This window comes from Camelus bactrianus, chromosome 32 (genome assembly GCF_048773025.1).
Source record: "Camelus bactrianus isolate YW-2024 breed Bactrian camel chromosome 32, ASM4877302v1, whole genome shotgun sequence".
Classification (NCBI taxonomy): Eukaryota; Metazoa; Chordata; class Mammalia; order Artiodactyla; family Camelidae; genus Camelus; species Camelus bactrianus.
This window is the reverse complement of record NC_133570.1, coordinates 15,569,799-15,597,641: the sequence shown is the minus strand read 5'-3', so window position 1 is coordinate 15,597,641 and position 27,843 is coordinate 15,569,799. Positions and strand designations below refer to the sequence as shown.

General features: G+C 51.3%; 2 protein-coding genes across 4 annotated transcripts in view; one reads left to right on the top strand and one right to left on the bottom strand.

Moving 5' to 3' along the window:
* Positions 1 to 7,365: 7,365 nt before the first annotated feature.
* On the top strand, positions 7,366 to 13,501 carry FICD (FIC domain protein adenylyltransferase). Its single transcript, XM_074356630.1, has 3 exons — positions 7,366 to 7,501; positions 8,952 to 9,311; positions 10,114 to 13,501. Exons 2-3 carry the CDS (start codon positions 9,011 to 9,013, stop codon positions 11,187 to 11,189), a joined length of 1,377 nt encoding a protein of 458 aa, XP_074212731.1. The 5' UTR covers positions 7,366 to 7,501; positions 8,952 to 9,010; the 3' UTR covers positions 11,190 to 13,501.
* Positions 13,502 to 14,238: 737 nt separating this feature from the next.
* SART3 (spliceosome associated factor 3, U4/U6 recycling protein) overlaps positions 14,239 to 27,843 on the bottom strand; it is a 31,361-nt gene continuing 17,756 nt past the window's right edge. For 2 of the 3 annotated variants that reach the window (XM_010963543.3, XM_010963544.3), the window contains exons 7-19: positions 27,324 to 27,479; positions 26,473 to 26,611; positions 25,884 to 25,991; positions 25,111 to 25,188; positions 24,929 to 24,987; positions 23,889 to 23,998; positions 21,251 to 21,363; positions 20,104 to 20,180; positions 19,395 to 19,563; positions 17,473 to 17,915; positions 16,807 to 16,959; positions 15,800 to 15,990; positions 14,239 to 15,179 (exon numbers count right to left, since the gene is read on the bottom strand). In XM_010963543.3, the coding sequence (XP_010961845.2) occupies positions 15,005 to 15,179; positions 15,800 to 15,990; positions 16,807 to 16,959; positions 17,473 to 17,915; positions 19,395 to 19,563; positions 20,104 to 20,180; positions 21,251 to 21,363; positions 23,889 to 23,998; positions 24,929 to 24,987; positions 25,111 to 25,188; positions 25,884 to 25,991; positions 26,473 to 26,611; positions 27,324 to 27,479 (1,971 nt within the window). In that variant the 3' untranslated portion in view covers positions 14,239 to 15,004. The remainder of the gene's footprint in view (positions 15,180 to 15,799; positions 15,991 to 16,806; positions 16,960 to 17,472; positions 17,916 to 19,394; positions 19,564 to 20,103; positions 20,181 to 21,250; positions 21,364 to 23,888; positions 23,999 to 24,928; positions 24,988 to 25,110; positions 25,189 to 25,883; positions 25,992 to 26,472; positions 26,612 to 27,323; positions 27,480 to 27,843) is intronic. The other variant, XM_045523054.2, reaches the window with a different exon arrangement.

Here is a 27,843-nt window from a genome sequence, read left to right as displayed (position 1 = left end):
TATGGCAACAGAAAGCTTTCACTGAGCGCTTTTGGGGTGCATCCAAGGGGCCTGAAACCTGGGTCCTGGGGGTCTCCAGCCTTCTACCCAGCACACCCCAGGCACTGGCTGCCTCGCTGACGGACGCTGGAGGAAGGGCAGCCTGGAATCAGGTGAATCCGGGAAATCTGAGGCACATCAGGGTTCACACTCCCTGCTGGTCTGCTGGCCACCCTGAGTCACCAGCACCACGCAGGAAGAGGAGAGGGTGTTGGTCACATCTCTCAGAGGCTGCGATCTAAACCAGCAGCTCGAGCCCTTAAGCCAGTCTCCACGTCAACATGACCATATTTTCAGGCAGGTGTAGGCAGCTTCTTCAGCCCAAGAGAGTAACACGGCTCGAAAGCTTTCATTCAACAGCTAGGGGGAAAGGCTGCTGGTGACTGGTATTTCTTAGCTATTTTTCTATGCACATCTAGTTTTAAATTATGAAATATTTCAGGCATCCAGAGGGCACAGATAATACCATGGGTACCTGTGTGCCTGCTACCTCGTTGAAGAAATAACATAGCAAAATTTTTTTTAAGTTTCAGTGTTTTTTATGATCTCCAAAACATCAAAACATAAGACCTCCGCACAGAAAACTACAAAACTGCTACTGAAAAAAATTAAAGAAAACCTAAATAAATAACGGGCTCTCCCTTCTTTAGGGGTTAGAAACTCAGCACAATTGCGCACAGGTGGTTTTGTTTTTGTTTTTTTCCTTCTTGTTTATTTGTGCCTTCTGTTACATCGGTAATAATCCTGTCTCACTTTTTGGAAATAAAGTCATTGGTTATCGAACATGAAAAAAAGCAGTTAACTTTTTTTTTTAAGTAAGATATAGGGCTTCCCCTGTGACTGTTCTGAGAGCACTTATTTGCATGGCTGAGATCCATTCAATGGTGAAAATCAGTTTTACACAGATTGACATGAGACACATCCTGAATCCAGCGCATGAGACATCATCAGCCCAGGGACACCTACATACGGTCTCCAAACTCTGTCTCTTGGGGACACCACAAACTGAGCCTGCCCCTACTGGGCCTGCATGGGAAGGATTAATCAGCCGTCAGGGAGAAGGAAAAAAAATCCAGGCAAAGAAATAGGAAGAACCTGTGAGTGAGGGGAGAGAGACCTGGTATGGGTATATTTGCTTTTAAATGCCGTTGAGTCATTCTGAAGCCGTCTCAATGTAGCCTCACGTTGGGGAGTTTTGTGTTTCCGTAGCAATAGAATTCGACTCAGCCAGGAGAAGGCACTTGACTGCTGTTTCTTAAAGATGCATAAGGGTTTTTTTTATTTTGTTTTGTTTTGCATAATGGACACATTTCCCACGCAGCCACTTTCCAGGGTCTTTGTCAAGTGTCAAGGTAAGCTTTTCGAAAACTCTTCCGTGGACCGCAGGGGAGGCAATTTCTACCCAATACAGAATGCTTAAGATGGAAAAAGCCAACTTTTGAATATCACTTCGGGGACATATTTTGTGCATTCAACACAGCTGAATGCAGACCAAGCAGAGGTAAGAAAATTGAGTGGAATCTCCTGACAAGGGGATTGAAGGAAGTGATGGGAGGTGAAGTGCTGCCCCCTGGTGTCCCCAGATGGTAGTGCAGTCATTTGCCGAGATGGTCTTCTGTGTGTTATTTCCCCGTGTTCCCTACCACCATCTCCCGCACATTTTAAAAGACTTCAATAGGGATGGCAACCTGGCAGCCCTCTGTAACCAGTGGGCAGACATGCCAACTGCTTTAAAATCTAGGCCTGACGTTTCTGGTGAAAAACTGGAAAAATCTGTCAACTTTTGGGCTGCACCCGGGCATAATAAAGGTAGGCTGGAGCAGAGAAGCTGCTGCCCACTCTGAACAAGGGTTCCCCCTTTCTCCACACTCCCCACCTCTCCCCAGTGTCTCACACCCAGGCAGTCTTTCTCATTAAGGGTTCTTGTATCGCTTCTGGATTGGCTACCAGGGTCTAAGCTCGTGAGAGAATTTATACTTGGCGTTCCAAGAAGGACTGGACAGAGGATGGTGCCTTTTAAAGCAGATGATCACATCACCTTATTGCCTGGGAGAGGGCAGAGGTCCACAAGCTCCTTGATACCCAGCTTGGCGACGGACAGTAAGTGCCCAGCTCAAACTCCATGTTTGGTCCTGCTTCTAATCTTTCTTATTCAACTCGACAAAATTTCTCAAGCATCTGCTAAGGGCCGCACTCTGTGCCAAGAGCTGAGGGTTGTGGGGGAATGGGGCCAGTGATGAGGTATAAACGGGGGCCCAGCGGGCAAGGGCCAGAGCTGTGGGGTCCCTCACCTTGCCACGTCCCCTTCTCTGGCCTGGGCGCTTCCCTTCCTGCTCTGGGTCAATGACTTCCCTAAACCCGAATCAGACTGAGACCATGACAGGACACTGGGTTCTCTTTCCAGTGGTTGGAGCAGCCTGCAGCTTTGAAAGTTTCTCCCGCAGATAACTGCAGTGATGACTTGGCATCTTGTCTAGGAATAATGGCAACAGTGGATCGTTGGCAAGTGTTTGCTCTATGCCAGATGCCCTCACGCATGCCCCCGTGAGCAGGTGCTGTCATCGCATTATCCTCATCTTACAGAAAAGCAAAGGGAGGGTCAGCGAGGCCAAGTCACTTGCTGCCTGTAACTCAGCGCACAGGTAGCAGAGCTGGGATTTGAACTCCATCGGTGACCCCTACAACCACCACCTGGTAGTGGCTCCCAGTGGGGACGGGTGTCACAGAGGACGGAGGTCAGACCTGCAAGGGCCAGTCCTGCAAATCCCAAATGAGAGGGTGAAAGTTAGGAAGGCTGTTGGCCCCCATTTTACAGACAGAGAAACTGAGGCTCGGAGTCACTGGCGAGTCAAGGGCACACAGAGCAAAGGTGACAAAGTCTGAATTGGAACCTGGTCTCCCAGTCTCCGGCATCTGGACTGCTCCCAACCTAATGTCAGCATTTCTGGGCACGTCCTGGATGTTTAATTTCAATCTTTGTGAATTAAGAGGGAAGCTTCAGCTCTCTGCTTCAAGGGAAAAAAAAAAAAAAACTCTGTGGGAAGCAAGGGGACCAGCCAGGCTCTTCTTGAAAGGATGCAAATTACAAAGGCAGGAGGAATAGAGAGAGGTGAGAGACAGGGCAGGGAGGGCCACCTGGCAGCACAGAGAGGAGGCTGAGAACACGGGCTGTGAAGTCAGACCCACAGGCTGGAGACAGGAAGGCATCAGCATCCCCATTTGACACCCAAGGAAACTGAGGCCGGGGAGAGCGGCCCTGGCTGAAACCGAGGGCTAAATCCATTCCACCTGCCTCCACTAATCAAGGTTGTTTTAAGACTTGCACGTCCTCCGGGCAGCACGGAGCTTAAACAGGAAGATATTTGCCCGTATTGTTTTCTAGAAACTTGGAGTCAGCTGTGTCTGGTTTGAGCTAAGCGGGTGAAGATTGGCTAGAACCACCCATGCTTAAACTGGACATGCGCAAGGACCCCTGGGCGCCCTTTTGGAAGGTGCAGAGGGCTATGGTTCATTTACATCTGTGCTAAATTCTCACACCTTTTCCCAATCACCGTCCCCACCCTCTCCCTGCCTCCTATTGCCCCACTGCTTTGTTCTTCATCCCACAAACACCCTGGGCCTTTGGAGAGGAGACCTTAAGATTTGTTCTCCAGTCTCCTTGCTCGGCTGCCTTGCAAGATGTTGTGGAACCCAAGTTCGTGTGCCTGATACAAGGTGAGGCCAAACAGAGACGTCGAAATTTGGAGCAGAGAAAATTTTATTGCGGGGCTGTGCCAGGGAAACAGGCAACCTCGAAAGACCAGGACTCCTCGAGGGTTTTCAGGCAAGAGGTTTTTGTTGTTTTGTTTTTTAAGTTTTAAAGGTAACTTTTGGGGTGAGGGCTGCAGGGTGCACGACTTCCTTCTGATGGGTGGATGGTAAGGTAACGGGGGAGGGTGAGTGTTCCACGAATCTTGGGCTCAGTCTGAAGTCCCCCCTCCTCCACCTGGTGGGGTGGGGGGGTTTCACCTTAGTTCCCATAGGAAAACTCATATATATCGGAAAGGTGCATTGCAGGGCCAGGCGAGGAGAACCAGTGACTCGAACTCCCGGAGGGTTTTGGGGAAGAAGTTCTTAAAGGCAAAATTTGGGGTGAGGGTTGCAGGGTGTATGATTTTCTTCTGATGGATGGGGTGGGGACTGAGGGAATGGGGAGGGGCTCCAGGAATCTGTGCTCAGCCTGAAATTACTATCCTCCACCTGGGTGGGGGCCTTAGTTCTGGCAGAAGAACTCAAAACACTGTTATGTCTTCTCCTTAAGAAGGAACCAGGACCCTGTCCCAAGGCTGCATTCCCTTGTCTCTGCCCCCCTTCCCTTCCCTGTTTGAATCTGCCCTTTGGAACTCAGGGAAGGTCAAGGAGGCTGAATGAAGCCTATTTCCTTACAATAAAAGAAATGGGGATCACAGAAGGGACTTGTACCAGGGAGGGACCCACAGGGTCCTGCTCTTTTTCCAGAACTAGGACTCCGTTAGTGGCTTCACTATTGTTTTCTTGACTGTTCCTCCTTTGTTTCTGCCTCCCCTCACTCCTCTAATTAGTAATTGCTTGAATCCGCCCTTTGGAAATCAAGGAAGGTCTAGGAGGCTCATTTTCCTACTGAGACAGGAGAGGAGGGAAGAGGGCAGAGCACAACCATTAAAAGAAAGATACAGCAATTAGCACCAAGATAGCGGCAGACTCAGATCCCAGGAGAACTTGAGCTTCATCACAGGCTCATTGTAACCCATTAGCAGCTAAATGACACCCACAGGCGCCATGACACTTTGAAGGCTGACCGTAAAAGGTCAAAAAGTGGGGGATAGCCCAATTTCTAGGAATCCCAGCCCCTTTCCCAAAGTAGTTGGAATAATCCTCCCATTTGTCAGCATATGAAAGTTACCAGGCCCATAAAAACTAGAAACCCTGCTCCTCCTGGCCTTTTCTCTTGCCTTTTGAGATGGCCTTCACTCCATCTGTGGAGTGTGCTTTTCTCTGAATAAACCACTTTTACTCAACTATGGCTCACTGTTGAATTCTTTCCTGCACAAAGCCAAGGACCCTCACTTGGCGGGGGCGCATCCCAGGGACTCACCTGGGACTTGGGACATGGACATCCTCTCGTGCCCTGCCCTTTTCCTATATCAGGACCATATGCCAACTTACAGAGATGACCCAGGGAGAATGGAGAGGATTTTTCTATCAATCTTTGCAACCCACAACCCAGCCTGGGCAGATGTTCCAAGCTTACTAGACACCCTCCTTGATACAGGAAAAACGAATGTAGGGTGAGAGGAGGGCCATGTCCCAGTTCTCGGCTGGTTCCTGGGACGTGCCCCACCAAGTGTGGGTCCTTGGCTTCGCTCAGTAAAGAATTCAAGAGTGAGCCACAGTTGAGCAAAGATAGATTTATTTAGAGAGATACATACTACATAGCGTATAGGCTGTTTCAGGTGAGAGAAAGGCCATGAGGTTGGGAGTTGAGTGCTCAGGTTAAAGTGAAAGTAGGTACACACTCCATAGACAGAGTACGGGCCATCTCGAGGGCATGAGAGAGGCCACGAGGCATGGTGTTGCCAGTTTTTATGGGCTCAGTAGCTTCACATGCCAACAAGTGGAGAACCATTCCAACTACCCTGGGGAAGGGGCTGGGTTTCCCAGGAACTGGGCCACCGCCCACTTTGACCTTCTATGGTCAGTCTGGAAGCTTTCATGGCACCTGTGGGAGTGTCATTTACCATGTTAATATTACAATGAGCGTATAATGAAGCTCAAGGTCTACTAGAAGTCAAATCTCCCGCCACCTTGAGCCTGAAAGCCAACTGGGAGTTGAATCCTCCATCATTTTGGTGTTAATTGCTGTGTCATTCTTTGAATGGTTGTGCTCTGACCCCTTCCCTCCTGTCTCATCTTCACTTCAGATGAGACACACATAGGACGGGATGTCCCCATATAGGACGCCCTGCAGCTTTATCCTTCATTCCACAAATAGCCCAAGCCCTTTGCCTTCAGGGAGGTGGATTTGAGATTTGTTCTCCCATTTCCTGGCTTGGCTGCCTTGCGAATAAATCCTCTGTGTTGAAAACCTCAGTTTCTCAGCTTTTTGGCTTGCTGTGTATCAGGTAAGAGAAACTTGACTTGGAGTCAGGCCTTCTGCAAATCCCAATCTTGAGGGCAAAAGTGAGGTAGGCTGTTTGCCCCCATTTTACAGATGGGGAAACTGAGATTTTGCCCAGGTCACACAGAGTGAAGGTGACAAAGTTTGAATTTAAGCCAAGGTCTCCCTGACTCCAGAGTCTGTACTGCTAACATCTTAATGTCAGCACCCTGGGGCACTTTCAATATTTGTGGATTAAGATGAAAGCTTCAGCTCTCTGCTTGAAGGAAAAAACTTTTGCCAACTGGGAGGGAAAATGCACAGTCTTAAAGTTGAGAACGGTCTTATTCAGGGACATTACAAATTACGGAGGACTATGTAGCCTGGGATCCAGTCTCTCAGCTCTGAAGAATTGTTCCAAAGAGGTAAGAGAGGAGCCAGGATATGAGTTTTTGCTGGTGGGGAAAAATAAACAAGGATTCCCACTAATCCCAAAAACAGACATCTCAGGTTAACGATTTTTAAGTGCTTTTCTATGTATGAGAAGATGCAAGAATCTAGCCTTATTGAAAGTATTCCTTTTGATATGCATCTTATCTAGGGCTTTAGCCCCATCCTGAATTCCCCTAAGGGCACACCAACTATGCTGCTGGCATGGCTGAGGGCAGGCCATTATTTGTTTACGGGAATGGCAGGTTAACATTCTTTATCCACACTTGGAAGCAAGAGAACCAGCCTGGCCCTTGTCGAGAGGGTGCAGATTACGAAGAGTGAAAGAGGTGAGTGACGGGAAACAGGGCGACACTGGTCGCACAGAGCCGCGGCTGACAGCAGAGGCTGTGAAGTCAGACTAACGTGGTGGAGAGGGGTAAACCATCAGCATCCACATTTTAAACTTAAGGAAACTAAGGCCAGGAGAGGGGCCACGTGGACAAGGAAATCTAAGGGAAAGGGGAGTGGAACCTCCAATTCCAGGCCCGCACTCAGCGCGCCCCAAAACATCTCTGGGAGTTTTTAGCACCGGCTGCTCCCGCTTGACGCCCAGGCCCCGCCCCTCCCGCTGCTTATTGGCTCCTGCGGGCACGAGACCAACACAGAAAGGAACCAATGGGAGTGGCCCACGGCGCGTCTTTCCCGGGAAAGGGGAGGTGGGCGCGGGAACCCGGAAATGCGAGCGATAGACAAATTGAGAAAGCCAATCTGCAGCGGCGAGGATGGTGGGCTGGCCAATGGCGAGTCGCCGAGGGCGGGGTCACGGGCCGGCAGTGGAGGTGGGCCCCGGGAGCCCGCGACCAGGGAGACTTCCAGCGCCGGTCAGACCGCGGCGGGGTCCGGCAGCGGCGCGCGGTGAGGAGGAAGCCAGCCCGGGAGGGTGCGGCGGGGCAGCAAGCCTTGGGTGGGGTTCGGGAAGGGGTGGCTCCTCAGAATGACCTTAGTCCAGGCTCCTCGCCTCTCCTGGCCTCAATTTCCCCCTTCCTAGCTAGTAATGGGTGAGATTCGAGCCTCAGGGAACACAGATCCTCCCTGGCCAACGTCAGCCCCGCCGAGGAGCCCGTCCCCACCACTTGGAGGAAGCAGTGACCCACACCCTCTTCTGTACCCCCGTTAGAGCGCGTACCAAGCCTCCTGAGATGTTCTGTTATCAACGAGCCAGCACCCTCATTAGACTGTAACCTTGAGCGTTCGGAACCCTTATCAGTCATTTCTGAGTCTTGGTCCAGAACCAAGAGCAGGTGCTTGGGCCCTGGTTATGAATAAGGTAGAGTGAGGTGAAGATCTGGGCCCTCTGTCCCCAGATGCACTGGCGAGTCCTTCCCCATTCCTCTGTTTACATGTGGGCCCTCTGGGAATTGACTTACTCTGGGCCTTAGTTTCCTCATTAGTAAAGTGGAGCCTACGGCTTTCCTTTGTGGGGTAGTGAGGATTAAGTGAGATAAAGCATGGCCAGCACTCAGATCAATGCCCAGCACACCACAGTTGCCTAATAAATGCTTATTGTTTGCATGATGGTGCTTGCATCCCTGACCTCACCACTGCCCCTGCCAGCCCCAAGCACCTGCTCCTTGTCCCAGAAGGCAAGCAGTCACCCAGTCTGGCCCACAGCCTGAATTTTTTTTTTTTTTTTTTTTTTTTTTCTGAGATGCTCAGACTGCCCAAACTCTAGGTGGGATCCCAGCTGAACAGACCAGGAAAGAAAGGCCGGAGGGGGAAACAGCATTGAGTTGGTATCGGACACCTGGGTGGCAATAAATCAGGCCTCCAAACGGTTGTGCTCATCAACAAATGGGCCTCAGCACTGCCTTAGCCAATCGAGATGTGTGTGTGGTGTCCAGGACCCCCAGTGCTTGGGGTCCAAGGCTACAGATTTGTGGTTAAGGGGGAGACTTTAAGAGCTGTGGGTTTCTGAACTCAAGTCCTAAGGCCATCACTCACTCACTGGCGAAGGGACATGACCTCTCTGAGCCTGTCCCAGCTGTAGAGTGAGGTGATGATGAAGATGGTAGGATACAGTATACTTGAGGTCCTTAGGATTTAGCAAAGGGCCTGGCCTACATTAAGTGCTTAATAAATACTGGGCTGTGGCATTACTTTCTGCAGAGCCACACCACCTTGGAGGAAGCACCAATCCTCCCAGGTTGACCCCCCCATCCTATTACTCCTCCTTGTCTTGTCCCCACCCTCTCATCATAGTAACTTCAGAGGCACGTAGGTCTCCAAGCCTCAGCTGTAGCCAGAAACATATCCTGAAGGTGTTGGCTCCCCTGCTTTATCGCCTACAACTCCTGTCTCCATGCAGATCCTGCTTCTCTCTGAGTAACTGTGGATATGTGCAGGGGGGGTCCCCCCTGAGTCCAGATGACACTCACGCCGATGGCTTCAGTGATGGCGGTGACTGAACCCAAATGGGTGTCAGTCTGGAGCCGCTTCCTGTGGGTGGCGCTGCTGAGCATGGTGCTGGGGTCCCTGCTGGCCCTGCTGCTGCCGCTGGGGGCCGTGGAGGAGCAGTGTCTGGCTGTGCTCAAAGGCTTCTACCTGCTCAGGACCAAGCTGGACAGGGGGCAGCATGCCAGCACCAAGTGCACCAGCCCCTCCACGGAGCTCAGTGTCACCTCCCGGGATGCAGCGCTGCTGGTGAGCAAGACCAAGGCCTCTCCAGGTAAGAGTGGCCGTCTCTCAATGCTCATTCACCCCGTGGGTATTACTGTGGCCTGTGTGCAGGGCGCAGGGTCAGCTCTGAGCTCCCAGCCAGACAAGGTGAGAGGTGGCTGAGATGCGGCGCCATCAGTGTGGTGATGGGGAAGCAGAGGGAGCCATAGGAGCACGCCAGGAAGGCTCTCTGGAGGAGGGGATACCTGGGCTGAGATGTGAGTGCAAGGAGAGGTGACCCAAGGGACAAAGCATGAGTGGAAAGTGTTCCAGGCTGAGGCCAGAAGGTAATTAACAGAGCCCTGGGCACTTAAGGAACTAAAAGGCAGGTGTGGCCGGCACTGGGGGTGGGACGGCCAGTGGGAAAAGGCCAGCTGTAGAGCAGGGTGGTCTAGCTGGAGCCCACTAGGTTTAGGAATTTTTTAAAAGGCCCAGGGATAGGAGGAGCCCTTCACAGCCTGGGCCTTAAAGGGGCAGAGGCAGGAACGAGCACCTCCAGAAACTGACAATGGCTGGGAGCTGGAAAAGATGCAGGGGGTGGGGTGAGGGAGCTGCAGAGGAACAGCCACTGAGGATGGCTGGTCAGAGGAGGGGGCCGGGGGGCCCAGGTATCGTCCCCACAGTACAGAGAACGGCCCTGGGCCAGATGGACAGTGCACAGCACCCAGCCCCACTGGGCTGCGGGAATGATGCACCCACATGTACAGTGGGCTGGATCGAGCCCCTGAGGCCCTGGCAAAACCCAGCAGCCCCCCGGCCATCCTCTGCCCCTCCGTGCCCTCCCTGACCGTGCTTCTTGGGCTCTTCTCTAGCCGGTAAGTTGGAAGCCAAAGCCGCTCTGAACCAAGCCCTGGAGATGAAACGCCAGGGCAAGCGGGAGAAGGCCCACCGGCTCTTCCTGCACGCGCTCATGATGGACCCGGGCTTCGTGGACGCACTCAATGAGCTGGGCATCTTCTCGGAGGAGGACAAGGACATCATCCAGGCAGACTACCTGTACACCAGAGCGCTGACCATCGCGCCCCACCACAAGAAGGCGCTGGTCAACCGGGACCGGACGCTGCCACTGGTGGAGGAGATCGATCAGAGGTATTTCAGCATCATTGACAGCAAAGTGAAGAAGGTCATGTCCATCCCCAAGGGCAACTCAGCACTGCGCAGGGTCATGGAGGAAACATACTACCACCACATCTACCACACGGTCGCCATTGAGGGCAACACCCTCACGCTCTCGGAGATCCGGCACATCCTGGAGACCCGCTACGCCGTGCCGGGGAAGAGCCTGGAGGAGCAGAATGAGGTCATCGGCATGCACGCGGCCATGAAGTACGTCAACGCCACGCTGGTCTCCCGCCTCGGCTCCGTCAGCATCAGCGACGTGCTTGAGATCCACCGGCGGGTGCTGGGCTACGTGGACCCGGTGGAAGCCGGCCGCTTCCGCACAACACAGGTCCTCGTGGGCCACCACGTCCCGCCCCACCCTCAGGATGTGGAGAAGCAGATGCAGGAGTTCACTCAGTGGCTCAACTCCGAGGACGCCATGAGCCTGCACCCGGTGGAGTTCGCGGCCCTGGCGCACTACAAACTCGTGTACATCCACCCCTTCATCGACGGCAATGGCAGGACCTCGCGCCTGCTGATGAACCTCATCCTGATGCAGGCGGGCTACCCGCCCATCACCGTCCGCAAGGAGCAGAGGTCCGAGTACTACCACGTCCTGGAGGTCGCCAACGAGGGCGACGTGAGGCCGTTCATCCGCTTCATTGCCAAGTGCACAGAGACCACCCTAGACACCCTGCTCTTCGCCACCACAGAGTACCCGGTGGCACTGCCAGAGGCCACACCCAACCACTCTGGGTTCAAGGAGACGCTGCCCGTGAAGCCCTAATGCTGTCAGTACCCCCCTGATGACAAAGGATGTCCCCAGAGGGGATAAAAATCAAATTTAGCATTCTTAGAAACCTCCTCATCTCCTTGAGCAAAAGGAGATGGATAAGGAACTTAAAACATTCTTGACCTCCAGATGTTTCTTTATAGAAGAAAACTAAATTATTAAGCCTTGTCCCTAAGATAACTTATAATTCAGCCAAGTTATTTATTTCCTTTGGAGCTGGTAACTGTGTGGTATCAGCTGTCTGTGCTGGTGGCCCCCAGTCTGGTAGGGGGAGGGTGCCAGCAGGCTTGGGGGGCAACAGTGTCCATGGTGTGACCAGAACACAGGTTCTGGAGCAGAATTTGCACTAAGGGGAGGAGAGGTGGGGAAGCTGTGGGATGAGGTACAGAGCCAGAGGAAGAACTCCCAGCCTTTCTGAAACTGGCTGAGGGTCTGGGACTCCCTGGAAAGTCGGCTCGTCTGAGGAGAACCTGATTGCCATCCTTTCAGGTGTCGGCTCCCCCACCCAGCGGTGAGTGCTGTGGCCAGCCCTCGCTGCTAGAGCAAGTGCGAGGTAAGACAGGAATGCTGACGATACTGCTGGTCTGGTACCTTGTTTCGAGGATTCTTTTGAGCCATGGTTGGCAAACTCCAGGCCCAGAGGCTGGCATTTTTCCACATCAAGACTGTTTTTCTATTTAAGAACAGGGACGGGGCTCACCTGGTTTCTTTCTATCAATCAGTGTTTCTCATGCTGGCAGCAACTCAGATCAGATGTTTGAGTCTAGAAGTTCTCTGGGTTTGTCACCCAACAATTAAATCCTGCTGCAAATCAAGTATTAGAAGACAGATGCCATGTCAGTGCCAAACAAGCGTCTGTGATAAGTGTGCCTGTTCTTAGGAACTAAGAAAAAGCTGACCACAGCCCCGACGTGTCCGCTTTAATCCACTTACTCACCTGCCCCACGGCCAGTGTACGGCCCGGCATCCCCTCGGGGAGGCAGACTAGAGTGCCTCAGAGGAGTGGCCTTACTTCCCTAGCAACTTGTAAAAAGAGGAAACATTACGTGTCACACAGCCAAGGTCCCAAATTGTCATCATGGAAGGAGACTGTCCAATCACACGTGGCCCAAGTGCCAACACGACTGCTGCTATCCAGAGTCTGCAGGGCTGGAAACGAGGGGCCCCTTATGCGGGCACCAAGCCAGTGCTGTCTGACGCTGTGCGCACTTTGCGTCTGAATGATGGTGACTGTCCACCAAGGGCCGTCTGACTTGAGAAGTCACAGCCTCACAGGGATGAGGTCACTGTTCTGACGTAGCAAGTGGTCAGCTGACAGTATACTAAGCACAGAGTAGTTCTGAAAGGTTAAGTGAGACGATGGATGAGATGGCCCCAAATGGTACTCAAACCTTTATAAAAAGTACTTTTGTATGTGTGTGCTGCCGCGAGGTATTTCTTAAACCTTAACTCCTCTCATCTTGCTTTTGTAAGTGCACTGCGGAAGCCTGACAGACGTGTTTGCTCTGTACCATGGGGAGAGATTTGCACTTTATTAGCAAACGTGAAAGATATTATTTTAACAGATTACTGATAATAAAGTATTTTGTTACATAAGTGCCTGAGACTCTGCTGTCTTGTTCAGGAGCTGTTCCTATTTATCCTAAGGAGGGATGCTTTCAGAACCTTTTGCCCTATTTAAATTGTTCTAGGAGAAAAACAGGTGCAAGGTGATGTAATTCAACAAGAAAACGAGACAGAGCTGGCTGGATAAGCTGTCTGCCGAGGTTGACAGGGATGAATTAGTGGTCTTGCACTAAGGAGCAGGCAACTGAAATGGCTCTTCATGTATCTGTTTACGGGGAAACAGACCCACTTCTATGTCCCCAAAAATCCATTTCTAGAACAGTCAACTCCCTGAACCTAAATCAGGTCCCACTCAAGTCCGAAAGGTCCACTGCTGTTAATGAGCCCCTGTGGACATCTGAGCAGATGACGTGAGGTTGGAGGACTGGCAACAAACAGCAAGAGGACAAAATGGCTCACCTGGACACGGCGCGGCGCGGCCCAGCGCCACAGCGACCTGGACCAGTAAGGAGATGCCTGCGGCTCTTGGGTCCCCGACTGACCCACACCCCCGGGACAGGGAAGTGGATGGCCACTGCAGTGAGCACAGGTTCCTATGACTGAGTCACAGCTGCTGCTTGAATTCAAAAGTAACACCTAACAAAAAAGTGTTCTGTGCAAGAGAGAAAGACGAGGTAGAAGGAACCTACAGATTAAAAGACTTACCCAGGAAACTGGAAGTTTGCCTGGATAGTTGATGACATTAAGGTATTACTGCTAATGTTTGTAGAAATAATGATCAAGGCCACGGTCTCAAGTCCTTAGAGACACGTGCTACAGTACCATCGGGTGAACGCTGTGTCGTCTGGGATGGCCCTCCTTACAGGGGACCTCAGAGGGGAAGGAGGTGGGCTACAAGCGGACAAACACAAAAGCTCAAGGCCAGGCACGTGGGTGTTTGGTTGACTCTTCTACTTACTTGTTTCACGTTTTCCATTAAAAATGTTAAAAAAAAAAAAAAATTAGGTGGAGGGTATAGCTCAGTGGTAGAGTGCATGCTTAGCATGCACAAGGTCCTGGGTTCAATCCCCACTGCCTCCAACTAAAAATAAATAATTTTTAAGGTTTAAAAAAATAGTAAAGCCTGATTGATGTATAAGAAACAGATAAATGAGCTGATTCCCATCACAGGAAAGAATCCCGATTTTTTTTCCCCCAGAGTGCCTTTACAAAGTCAGCTTCCCTACTGACCCTCCTGGAAATGTCACCCTCAAAGCAGTAAATATTTGATGAAAGATAAGGGGCAGACAGGTCAGAAGCTGTTAAGCGTCAAATTGCTGTAAACTGAGGCTGAAAACTAAAGATACCACAGCTGAAAGGATTTCAAAGTGACAATCGGATTTGACTTACAAAAGTTCTATTTACACACCTAGTAGGTAAAGCAAGGGACACTCATTTCAAAATACATATTTGAATCCACATCTGAGTACCATCCGGCGAGTTTTTAAGAGAACTTCAGTTTAATAAACAAAGCTAAATGGGGAGAATTTAAGTTTGCACTTGACATGGTATTTAAACAAAACCAAAGGGCTGAAACTCAATACTTAGACAAAGAACACAGGTCACTAATCACTAGGCAAAGAAAGTGGTCCGTAGCGGACGGCGCACAGAACTCCTACACAAAACAAATGTCACAAATATTCGGCTTTTAGGAAACAAAACAATGGGGTTGACGTGTCGTTTACAAATATGTAATAGAAAAACGCACAGCCCCCTGGAACAAAAATCCATCAGATGTTCTTCATGTGACGTCCCCTCTCCCCACCCCTTTACTAAAATAGGCCATTCTGGTGAGTTACTAGCATCTGCCATTTTGTCTTCTAAAAATTAAAAGAGTGATGGGCACATGTGCTGTGCCAGGTGTAAGAGAGTGTCTTATAAAAAGGGACCAGAGTTGGCCGAAAATATTTGGACAAGTGGGTCTCAAAACTGTGTGTTCGAGTTTCACTTCTGCTTCTCACTCTTGAAACACAAAAAGATCTCGGCAGACTAGACCCTGTGCCCAGCCTGTGGGTGACCGCTACGTCCTCTAGCCCTCAATGTGAGGGAGCACTAAAGCCTCTCTCCTTGGACACCCTCTCCCATCCCACCTAAACCAGAGGAAGGGTGTGGGAGTGGGCAGCACTGGGCCCCGCACACCCAGGGCACAGCCGGGCGTCCTCCTGGCCAGCATGAAGTAAGGCATTTCCCTCCTCTCAGTCCACTCACTTTCTCAGGAGCAACTTGGCGAAATCGGCATTCGACATCTTGGGTGCCTCAGCCGCTGGGGTGACACCAGCTGGCGGCGGGGCGGGGCCATTCTCGGCCTGGGTCCCCGCGGCGCTGGGGAGTTGCAGGGCACGAGGCAGCAGAGAGAGCTGGGTCCTCCCCTTCCCCCGCCTGGAAGAGCAAACACTGAATGTACCTTCCGTTCATGAAAATAAGCCAGGACAGTCTTAAATTACCCCCAAATAAAAGGTGAAACACAAAACATCGAGAAGGATGAGACAAGCCCTGTCTCCCTGACTTTGGCTTGTAGGTAAAAATCACTGTAACAAGCTGCCTTTTCCACAGTTTTGGCAAGGGCCAACGCCTTTGCAACGCAGTCACGTGTGGTGGATAAAAATGGCTGTGACCTTACAGACCTCACCAAATGAACGCAGTTTTGCTGCCTCAGCTCTGTCAGGTGAGGACATACCTTCTGTCCACATCACAGCTGGGGCTGTGGATCGGCCCACACAGATGGGTTCTCGCTAAAGGGGCTTTAATCACTGTCTTAGAAAAACCTGACCTTAAATAAGTCACCAGCATACAGTGGCAAACACCAGGGAGGGCCCCACTTCCAGGCTGGCACTCGGTGTAGACTGGCTGCAGACCCCGGTCCCCCGGGGAACGACTGTGAGCACCGCCAGGAACGGCAGGCCCTGGCCTTGTGCCTGAAGTCGCGGCACTAACGGGAACCGCGTTCACCGGGGCACCGGCCGGGACCCAGCCTGCGCCCGCGCGCTCGCCACACTTACGCTCCGTATATCTGCCGCGGCACCAGGGGGCCCCCTGGGGCTTTCCTAGCCTCTGGCTTCTCCGGAACTCTCCTCTGAGGAGGATTGCTGATGGCCACTTTGATGATGTTCTCTTTGATGGTCATGCCGTCCATCTTCATGACGGCCTGCGACGCCTGGGATTCGTTTTCGTACTCCACGTAGGCCAGGCCCTGGAAGTGCATGAGCCCGAGCCCGGTCGGTGCTGCAGAGCCAGGACACGGCTTCCTCCCTCCCGTCCGCAGGCTGTCGGGGCAGACACCCCACCCTCGGGTTCCCGCCCCCACCACCGGCACCCTTGTCTGTAGGTTCGTGCCCCTGCCCTAGTCTTCCTCCCTTTTTCTGCAACTGACTGTAATCCACAGAACTTTTTAAGGTCAGTGCATCTTATGCTGGCTCCAGTGAAAAAAAAAGGAGAGAGGCCAGCATAAACCTAGCACATGGACAAGGTGGCCGGAACACAAACGAGCCCCGATGTCTCTGTCCCCTCGGGCCGCCCTTACTTCATAGTCCTCAACTCCCGATTAGCCTGGATACACGGGAGCTGGGGTGAGAGGTCAACCAAGCTCTTAAACAGCTACTCAAAATGTGGTCAAAGCTTTCACGAGAGGTTGAGGGGACCACAGGGGGCCAGATGAGGGGAACACCAGCAGCGGGAGACTCGTGACTAGAGGGGTTTGGGCAGGAGAGAGGAGACCACAGAGGGGGCGCCTCACCCCAAGGCCCACAGCCTGGGGGCCACACTGGAGCCCCTGCTAATTCGTGGGAGTTTTTCTTCAAACGCCTTATTCTTTTTAGTACAATGAGTCACAAATGGGTGAACCCGACTCTGAATGTAAGTAGAGCCTAGCGCACCTAGCCTCGCGTGAACTTCTCATCTGCTCCTTAGCAGACAAACCAGAACCCGCTATGGAACCAAACCATCTTTGAAGATGGAGAATGGGGCTCCTGGGCGCCAGGAGATGCACGCCGTCCGCAGAGACGCTGACCTTGGGCTTGCCGGCCCGGTTGGTCACCAGCCGGATGTCCTTCACAGTGCCGTGAGCCTTACAGATCTCCTCGAGCTCCTCTTTCGTGCAGGAGAACGGCAGGCCCGAGACAAACAGCTTGTGCTTCTCCAGGGCGGTGCTGTACCTGAACACCTGTGGGAGGAGGGAGAGGGAACCGTGACTCGGGCCCAACCCAGCTCCCCATGCTGTAGGCCATGGCCTCGTCCACGGGGCTCGCTCACCCCGCCAGAGCCCAGGGTCGGCCCCAGGTGCTGGAATTGTTAATCCAGTTACCCTGCTCAAGTCACTCAAATTCTCGAAGCCTCCACTTCCTCCTCTATAAAATGGCCAGCATGAAAGTCGCTATTCTTAAGAGTTTGGATGAGGGTCCACTGAGGTAATATGTGACACTTCGTGCAGCCCCCGGGCACTCCTAACCATTCAGCAGCAAGTACCCAGCATACAGTTCCTAATTTTACTGTCATTTGTGAACAGTGCAAGCTCAAAGTACCCCAGGCCTAAGTGAGACCTCAGTTACCAGCTCAGAACGGACCCCGGAAGTTTCGCTCTAAACAGAAGACGGACGGTCCACATTTGCTCCGCATCCCCACCGCCGTCCGTGCTACAGCGACCCCGCGTAGAGGCACTGCCTCCCCCACGACAAACCTTGAAGTCGGGGTGCTTGCTCTTGTCCACGCAGGGGGAGACAAACATCGGCCTCCCCTCCACACTCTTGCGGTCCAGCTCCAGTGCCCGCAGGGCCGCCGCCTCTTCTTTGAACTCCACGTAGCAGTAGCCCCGGAAATCGCCGCGGTTGCTGAAGATGGGGCGGATCTCGACCACGTCCCCGCAGGCCTCGAAGAGCGGCCGGAGCGCAGCTTCTGGCGCCCCCAGGCTGTAGGGCAGGTTGCTGACGAAGACGGTGACCCCGTCCTTGCTGCTGTCGTGAAGCACCTTGGGCATGTCCCTCTTCGGGGCGGCCGCCCGCGCCTTCTGCTTGGAGGGGGGCTCCACGTCCACAGGGCCCGTGTCTTCTTCCAGGTCAAGTCCGACTTTCCCGGCGGCAGGAGGGACGCTGTTCTCCACCCTCCTGCGCTTGGAAGGCTGCTCTGCAGTGTCGGGAGGACAGCGGCAGCGGCTGAGGAGCTGTCCAGGGTCAGCCCCTCCCAGCACTAAGGGCTGGCCGGGACACACCCGCGCACACACCCCGCCCTCCCGGCCCACCCGATAATCCTGCTCCTTCCTGGGTCCCAGATCCCAGGGTGTAAGCGGACTAACTCAGGTGGAAGCGGTAAGACAAGTTCTCATCGTCCACTCTTAATTATAGGAAAGGTCAGAGGGTCTCAAGTCGGGCTGGCAAATTCCAAGTGCAGGGCTGGAGCATGGAGACCAGCACCCCAGGTGACGCTGGAGTCGCACTCCCTGGCCACACGTTGGGAAAGTCGAAGTGCTATGGTTCCTAAAAACATCCAGTCTTGTCTGTGTCCTTCAACAGAGTTTAACAACATTTCACTCCACCCCATTCTCCCCACTGCCTCCAGGGGGACAGTACTGACACCCAACTGGTTTTGGGCCCTCTGCTTCCAGACTTTTCCATCAATTCCCTACCACTCTCCTGGCAGAGTCAACCACTGCTGGTGTCCCTGATGGGGCGGCCGGGCCACCTGCTGCTCCAGCCTCACTGACCCCGGCACCTGGCCCTCTGTTGCGCATCAGGGCCCAAACTCAGTTCTTTGCTGCTCAGAGAAAATGCCAGACTATTCTGTGCCCTGTGCTTGGCTGACGCTGGCCAAGCAGCCAGTCCCTTCCCTTCTTTTCCATTTGACAGTCCCCAAGGTGCACATGTTACTCCCGCACCAAGTCTCCCGCAGGCAGCGGACCCCTAGTGCCTTCCTTGGCCTCCTCCACTGTACGCACCTACGTCTCCCCCAGGCCCGATTATGCACCACTGCGGTCACAGGTCCCGTCTGCCTTACGCTGCTCCCCCGGGAGCCCTAAAGGGCAGTGAGCTACCCACCAGCACTCCTGAAGGCCCCAAAAAGATGTGCAAGAAAGGTCAACTGGATGATGTTACTACTTCCCTCTGGCTGACAACTTTGTACTAGATGTTTCACATCCTTCAGCATCTACACAATTTTTTACCTTGACTGACTTTGCTGAAATAAATCTGACCCACACCTGCCCACACCTGAAATGGCAATGGTGACAGAAACACTGGCTAGAAAATTCTACAAGTCAAAACCAGTGGATGGGGCAGGTAGGCTGCCGCAGTGGTGGATGAGGGGTGTCCACGCACGGGCAGTGATGGGACAGGGTGGGTGTGGGGGCTGGAGGTGGGGAAGGGGCACCCACAGGAGGAGGGTGGCGGTGTCCCGCACACTGCTGGGAGTGGAGCGCGAGTGGCCCTGGGCGGGGGTGTCTGTGCGGGGAGGCGCCGGGCACCCACATAGAGGGTAGGCAGGGATGGGGAGGCCGGTGGCACCTCGCAAGCAACTTTTTCTCCAATGGCTCGAGCAGAACGCTCCCCGCGCTGCTCTGCATTGTCTGCAGGGCTGGGGCGTCCCCAGGCAGAGTCCCCCCGACTTTACCTTCCTCATCGTCTCCCCACTCTTTCTCGTCATCCTCGTCCACTTCATGCTTGTCCGCGCCTCTGGTCTTTTTCTTCTTTCTCAGAGATTTCTTCTCGGCCCGAGCCCTCTTCCGCTGTTCAGCCTTTTCTTCTTCTTGCTGGAGGAGGGCTGCTTCCTTCTCCGCAGCCTGGAAAACCGGGATGTGACACCTCAGTGGATGCAGCGAAGAGGTGAAGTCTGGCTGGTGATGAGGGGAGGAGGGAGGGGACCAGGAGGACGGCGAGGAGGGGGCCTGCCCTCCCCTGGTCAGGGCTCCTCAGGCTTCCCAGGAGCTGCATCTCAAGTCTGCAAGGAGTCTCACAAGATCCCCGGGAATTACCAAAAGGAAAAACCTATAAAACCGGGGCCCTGACTCATTCAGGCATGTTCGTGTCGCAATCACTAGGCTAAACAAGGCTCTTTTTTTTTTTTTAAATCTTTTTCATCTATTTTAATAGACTTTAGAGCCAAAATTCCCTCACTACGTAAAGTATTTACTGTTGGGGCTTAAATTTTAAGACAATCTGGAAAGATGATGGGCTTAAATATGGATTCCAACATCTCATAAGTAATACTGTGGGTAAAAGACACTTCTAAGGAAGACCTCAAAGGCTCTGACAAGCATCAGTCATGCCAGTCAAAACAGCTGCCAGAGGCTCCAGATACTTGAAATCAAGAGCACCATTACCTTAAGTCTCTGCTCATTAACACGAGCTAACCGAGTTTCCGTTTTCTGAACAGCTACGTCCCAGTCTTCTAACGTACCTTCAGAGAAAGAGAAACACTTTCACTTTTTAGGATTTCAAAGGATATAAGATAAAATGCTCTTAATTTCCCCGCACCTCCAGAAGAGATCTGTCCCAACAAACAGAACTACAGAATCAGCTCCCCACTTTCAGAAGATTTCGTTAGTGCAGGTTTCAAGTTTCAGAACTTAAACAGTCCTCCCAGGTGCGCCGAGAACACCCCTTCTCTTTCAGAAGAGAGATCTGGAAACCAGAATACAATCTATTATGGGCTCTCTATGGCAAAGATTATGAGAACATTCTAAAGCTAAACGTACAAGACACCTGGACTAAGACCGAAAGATTTCAAGGACTCCTCAAATGATAGTTTTTTGAGGGGAGGAGGGTGGTAATTGGGTTTACTCACTTACTTTAGAGGAGGTACTAGGGATTGAACCCAGAACCTTGTGTATGCTAAGCATGCGCTCTACCACTTGAGCTATACCCTCCCGGCTTCAAATGATAAATGTTGAGGTGTTTTTCTTTCTTACTTGTAGTTGCTGTCTGGGTGTTTGTTTCCAGTTCTGAAGGGTTCATACCCAAAATCCAGACTAACGCCATGGATAAACTTACTATTTCCTTGGGAAACCAACACTGAGGCTCTGAAATTCAAAAGGGAAGTACACATGGCCAAAGACCACGTTTCACCGTTTGCCTCTAGGCACTGCTTCGGTGTGCATGATGCTGGGTGAGCACACGGGTTCTCCTGACCTCCAGGGACCCTCCAGCAATGTCCAGAGACGGTTCCAGCTGTCAGGACCGGGGACAAGGAGTGCTACTGATACCCAGCGGGGAGAGGGAGGCCAGGGATGCGGCTAAAGGCCCCACAAGGCGCATGATGGCCCCACCAGCGTCACGAGGGGTCTGTGCTGGAGCATCGCCACAGAGCATCCTCGCACGTGGACAAAAGCTGCAGGACGACCCCTCCACTGGGAGCACCACTTGGGGGGCGGAGCCATGAACACAGACTGTCCTTAAGCCTAGAGTCTTGAGACCAAATGGCCCCCAGGACAGACCCCAAGCCAGGGGCAGAGAGCTGAGGGTCCCCACCTTCTGTCCTCTCCATGGTGAGCAACACCTCACAGACGTGCTCTGGGTAGTCACTGGTGCACTGGACGGCCCTGTGCAGAGCCTTCCTGCAGTGCTGGGTGTCACCGTGGGCCCTAGGGCAGAAAACACACAGATGGGGCCACCAGGATACCAGGTGGAAGGCACGCGGAGGTGGGGGGGGGGCAGTCTTCTCACCATGAACGCCACGGCCCGGAGCTCGGCCCCACCACCCCCTAGCTCCCGACAAGATGCGAGCTCTCAGAAACAGCCACGGCTATTCACGTTACCACTTTCAGTGTTTCCTCCTTTTTTCCAGAGAGGCCCCTACTCAAAAATGAAGGCTTTCTCCTAAACTACTCCTGCCCTTAGCAAGCAGGTGCCAGTGGAAAAGGCACCTGGGACAGTGGTCAGCGAGCAGCTGTTCTGCCCTCACTGCAGTCACGTGTGCAGCACGTGTCGGGGGTGCCAAGAGCTGGAGGTAACTTGATAAAGCCCCTAGAGAAATTCTAGTCTCACTGTTACAGGGGACTGTCACATTTTGAGCCACATCTATCTGCTCCAACACGGAAAGATACACTGCTTATCACAATAGTTATAAAAAAAATTCTTTTAATCGCAACAGTTATGAAACACTACTTTCTCGTTTCTGTTTTTAAGAAATTCTATAAATATACTCGAACACTGTAAATATGTACTAGGACAGTAAGAAAAATGTGAAAGAGCGGTGGTTCCCCAAGCGTGATCCGCAGACCCCAGAGGGTCTCCAAGACCCTTGCAGGAGGTCTGCAAGGTCAAAAGTGCTTTCACAACGACACCGAAACATTTACTTGACTTTTTCACCGTGTTGACACTTGCACTGATGCGGTGCAAAAGCTACAGCGGCTCTCAGCGCAAATCAAGACAGTGCACATCTTGTTACTGTTCCGCGTGACAAACGGGACGCACACAAAGCAGCTCCTCACACGCACCTAAGTACGAGGGCTGGGGCAAAGAAATAATCCCTTCCTGTCTGAGCTGCAAGCTGCACTACTTCCTTTCTTCATGGAAGATCATTTTCACTTGAGAGAACAGCTATGTGATAAAAACTATGGTTATGCAGATCTGGGTGTATCGCAGACGTTTTCAGAAATTAATGACGTAAGGCTGTCACTTTAAAGAAGACCACCGACGTGTTTTGTTGCTAGTGATAAAAGTGGAGCTTTCAAGTGAAAATGAGAACTTTGGAAAACTTGAATCTGCTGCTGTGAGTCTGAGAGCTTCCTACTTGGAAGACTCTTCTGCTAAGATCAGTACAGACAGGAACAAATGCCGTGTCTTTATACCGGATAATATTTGGAAGCGCTGCGGGACTGAATGTCCGCATGTCCCACACACACGTGCATGTCACAGAGAGCAAAACAGACCAATGGATATTAACGTAACAGACTGAAAAGTTCACTGATGTGGTTTCAGATTTCACAGTGCAACCGACTACAACGCGCTGAATTCTGCTGTACCATGAAAGAATATCCACAATTATCTGAAAAATACCCTCTTCTCTCTTCTAACCTCCTCTATGTGTGAGGCTGAATTTTCCTTCATTTTCTTCAGTGAAAACATCACAACAGTAGGAATACAGAAGCAGACGTGAGAATCCAGAAGTCTGCTACTAAGCCAGGCTAAAGACACTTGCCGAAGTATAAAGTCATGCCGCTTCCTCACTTCATTATTTTGGGGTTTGGAAAGCAGTCATTTTTCATAAAAATGTTATTTGTGTTCAGTGTAATGGATCTACTGTTGTGAATTTTAAGTGAATAATTTCTTAATCAGGTTTATTTTCTAATATGGTAAATCTTAATAGGTACACTTCACACAAACAAAGCTTTTGAGGGGTCCTCAAATTTTACGAGTATAAAGAGGGCCTGAGACCAAAACGTTTGAGAACTGCCGATCCAGAGGAATAGTCAACGAGCTTTGATGGCGGTCAGCTCTGGGAGTGGGAGTTTTAAAGAAACTTTCATTTTCTATCTCACATTTTTGTAAATCTTCCAGCTATTTTAAGTCGAGTACACATTATTTTTTAAATCGGGGGGAAATATTCAAAACAGAAAAAGAAATGTATTTATTGACATGCAATGTCCAAGATACACTGAATTAAAAAGCTGGTCATATTCTTTGTACCTTCCCCACGTCATAAACACTATTGAAAACACGCCTTTGTAACGTGTGCACTGTGATACCGCACTGCCATTTCCCCTTTACGTGAAGCAGGAAAGTCTCCAAGAATATACCCAAGCCATTAACGGTGGTGGTTTTAAGTAGGTTTGCTGCTGCAGATAAGTTGGGGTTTTCTTCCTCTGCTTTTTAGTGTTTTCTACTTTTACTGACAGAGCAAATATAAAAAATAAACAGCTTCCCCCAAAAGTCAAATAAAACATTCGTGTCCAAAAACCAAAACCAACCAGAGTCATAAATTAAAGTAAAGCAAGGGTGTAAGAAGAGCCCAGGCAGAGCACCTCTGGCTCTCTGCGGCCCCGCCCGGTAAAGCCCCAGCCACCAGCGGAGCGGCGGGAGGTGCAGGGAAGCGGCGTGCTGTGACGAGCATGCCCAGGCCCGCAGTCAGGACAGAAGCCTGCCCACAGTGGCCCCCGCCGCTCACCTTTCCAGGTTGTAGTACTCGAGCCACATGTTGGCGTACTTGGCGTTCCCTTTGGTCATGATGCTGTCCCAGAGCTCCCGGGCTTTCTGCATGTTGTTGCACAGTCGAGCCTACAAGGCAGCAGCAGGCGGAGTCGGGACAGAGCTCAGACAGACCCCCAGACGTCACGCCCATGACCAAAGACGCCTGCAACGATCACGGCTAAAACCCTCCCACCCAAAAACTATCAGCGTCAGACAGCTCTCTGACGCTCCCAGGCCGCCCCGTGTGGTGACAGGCCCAGCCCAAGCACGTGACCCTTCCTGCAGCGACAAGCCTCAAGCTGGCTGCCCACATTCGCCCCGAGACACGAGCACAGGAGCCCACAGGCACTTATGACAGTACTGGCCAGGCGTTTGTTTTTGTTTTTGTTTAGGCGTTTTTTGTTTTGTTTTTTCCATCATGCTTAACAATGAGGGTTTAATCTGAAGGGCAAGGCAGAGAAAGACAGACTGATCCAGGAGCAGACGCCAGCTCTCATCCTCTCTGAGCTCACAAACATCCCATCCCCAAACTACCTGGTATGTGTCTCCGTGACCCAACTTTGTCTCAAGAAGAAAATACTAGAATCTGACAATCCTATGAGCTGATCAAGGGCAGTGTCCATGTCTTACTCACCGTGAGGTCCTTGGTCCGGGAATAACCCTGAACTCATTATATCCCCTAATCATCTGTCTTCTAGACTACACTAAAGCCTCACCGGCACAGGGACAGGGTCTATCTCACGTCCCCAGCACACAGCGGATCGTCTGACAAACAGCTCTCCCGGGTACGCGCTCATCAGTGAGGCTCTGAGCAGGAGGGGACGAATAGAGGGTGTGCCTGGCGTTCAGACACCTGCTGCACAACTTCAAACTGGGAGCCAGTGTCCTCCCTCAGACACAGACGAGTGTGCCTCAAGCTAGGGAAATAACATGAGTCCGTGCAGAGCATAGACCATCACCTTGGACAAAGGTCCTTCAAAGGTGCATAAAACTGACAGATATGTCAGAAACACGCACCTCAATCCGAGCCCAGTTCTGCATAATCAGGCAGCTTGGATCCCCGCTCTCGTTGAAACCTTAAAGAACAGGAGGAGACAAAATCAGAAGGTACCTCAAGAGATGAACAGCCCTGGGCTGAAAAGGCACAGCAAAGAGGCAAAGAGGCAACACGACTGGACAAGGCGGGGGGCCGCACTTACGCTCGTCCACCTCCTGTTTCAGGTACTCCAGAGCGCGGGCGAACGCGGCCCGCAGCTCTTCCAGCTCTTTACTGGAGTCTGCGAGAAGATGCAGGAGGCAGAGCTCGGTGAAACCATATGCTATGTCCTTTGTTTTTTTTTTTTTTTACCCTACACTGAAACTCCCAGGAGCCTGAGATGCACCTGGCACCATGCTGGGGACACAGAAAGAAAACTGCCAGTCTCCCCCACCCCTACCCCGCCCTCATCACACAGCAGGGGAAGAAGACCCAGAGCACATGGTAATGTAAGGACAAGGTGGCAAGGGCGCCGAGGGTGGGACCGCTGCAGAGGGGGCCCCTCAAGCCAGCAGAATGGCTGACGGCCACCTGCACGAGTGGGCAAATACCTGACTAGGGATTTTGGCTGTTCTGGGGTTTTTTTTTTTTCTTTTTTTGAGGGAGGCAGGCAGGGGATCCTATGGAGGCTCAAAGATGTAAAAGAACACAGCACTCCTATGTTCGGAACTATTTATGACATACAGAAGGGAGAGAAGAGAGAAATGAGACTATGGAGGCTGGCAAGAGCCCGTGTAGAATGTAAGGACCACTCTCTTCCTTTACAATCTACCTGTTAGACTTAAATCGCTACAGATTCTGAGAAAACAAGTTACCCATGGCTGGTCTCCATCATTTGCCCCATCAGGTGGTATTTGGGCAACTGGGACATCCCACCGAAAGACACGTTAAGAAAAAGCTCAGTTCTGACATGAAATTTCACATGAATTTCAATACCTTGTTTGAAATCAACCCTTCTCCTCAGGTAATCAAGGTACGCCTGCCAGATCTCCACATAATCAGTGGCTTGAATGAAGCCAGCACTCAGAGCTTTCTCGAAGGTCACTGGAGTTAGAGAAGAAGCCAGGATATGTTGCCAATTCAAAAAGAAGCTAATACAAAGTTACCAAGATTACTGCAGAAACCACTACTGACTATAAAATACCGTATGGTGTTAATAACAACAGGATGCAACAAAGTGAAACGAGCCAGAGAAAAATGTTCAAAAGAAAGGCTGCTACAGTGGGGCACAAACTGGGTTCTAGAAAGGGCACAGCCCACGAGGTGTCCTGCATTCGACTGCTCCAAGTCGAGTTAGCTGGAGAAAAGACCGGGACTTCCTGGATTATCACAATGCATATTAAGACACAAAAATTCCTAAGAAGCCAAAAGGACCACCGGTTTACCTCCCACTTACAGCCCCTTCCGTCACTAATATTCAATATTCCAGAGTAGCCCCTGGGGACACTGATTTAATGACTGTCACAGCTCAGTGTTTCTGACTCGGACAGAAAGTTTAGATGTGTTCCCACAAAAACATTCGCACCTGAAATCACTCGATGATCAACTCCGTGTCTTTCCATGGCCAACAGGTACCGACTCCACAGGGCAACTGTCCAGGGGCAGTTTCTAACAGCGCGACTGTGCACAGATAAAACCAAATCCTTCACTTTCAGCTGCCGATCCTATGATAGAGAATGCCAGGGTCAGGAGATAAAATTTTATTGTTAAGACTTCACCATCTACAAGACATTTCCAGCACAGCCAACTGATGAAAGAGATGTCCTTAATGATGTCTCCTGTGACTGGTTTCTTCAACAAAGAAATCGCAAGGGAGCCTGGGGGGAGAAGAGGAAGAGAGAAGGAGAGGGGACCTACAGATCGAAGAGCTATCAGCCAATCCTGAAGTCCAGATCTTGTTCAGATCCCAATTCAAATCTTTTATACATATGTACTGAAATATTTACCATCGAAATGGGATCTCTGGATTTGCTTCACAATAACATGGAAGGAGGGGACTAGGTAAGGAAACAGATGAAACTAGTAAGATATAGATGAAACTAGACTAGTGCCATTCGTCACTTGAAGCTGGGTGATTAATTACGTATCGTTTCATTTCACAAACCTGTCTACATTTATGTGTTTACATTTTTCTGTAATAAAAAGTTACAAGAAAAAATTAATCTGTTATAAAGCCATCAATAGTAAGATTGTGCCCTTTTTTTTTTTTTAACAGTTGGTTATCAGTTTAAAATAAGTTAAAACACTAGGAGACTTCCTAAGTGAGTCAAGCAGAGGAGCAGCATGCAGCTAACTCCTGGCACTCCTGATTTTTTCCTTAATAAGAACCTAAATTGGTAAAAATAAAATGAGATCAGAACAGGCAGGTGATCTTACTAGGTACTGACTGTAGCGGGTCCACAAGTCTGGGACGAGGCAGTTCTCCACCAGCGCGCGCTCGAAGATGAGCTGAATACGGGCGGGATCGCCTACTTTCATCTCAAAGTCGATGTATGCTTGATACTCGGCCAGCCTGGGCGCTTCTGCTTGCAGCTGGGGCAGAGGAGAATCGCAAAGAAGTTGAAATGAGCTATGTGACACTGCGGAAAGCACACACCTTCACATTAAATGCTGGCGAGAATGGATACACCCAGGTGAGAATTGCCCATCCCCACTCTCAGACCTCTGCACACCAGCTCTATGAATTTGAGGGGCAGAATGAGAATCCAAAGTGCGTCTTCATGGCAATAGTTACAAAGGCTCCATAAACCCTTTTCTAAATCCATCCCTAGTCCACAGGGAATTTAAATCTCCCATCAATCAGGAACCTGAATGAAGGAGAAACATCTTTGCCAATGACCACCATTACCATCCGTCCAAAACAGATGTCACTTTCTTGACCTACTGAGTGGGCCAC

What these genes read in the sequence shown, in the direction of transcription:
- FICD (XM_074356630.1), top strand. Translation starts at nt 9,011, where the DNA reads ATGACACTCACGCCGATGGCTTCAGTGATGGCGGTGACTGAACCCAAA. An exon ending in CAAGACCAAGGCCTCTCCAG is followed by an intron (nt 9,312 to 10,113) that starts GTAAGAGTGGCC and finishes GCTCTTCTCTAG; the next exon opens with CCGGTAAGTTGGAAGCCAAA.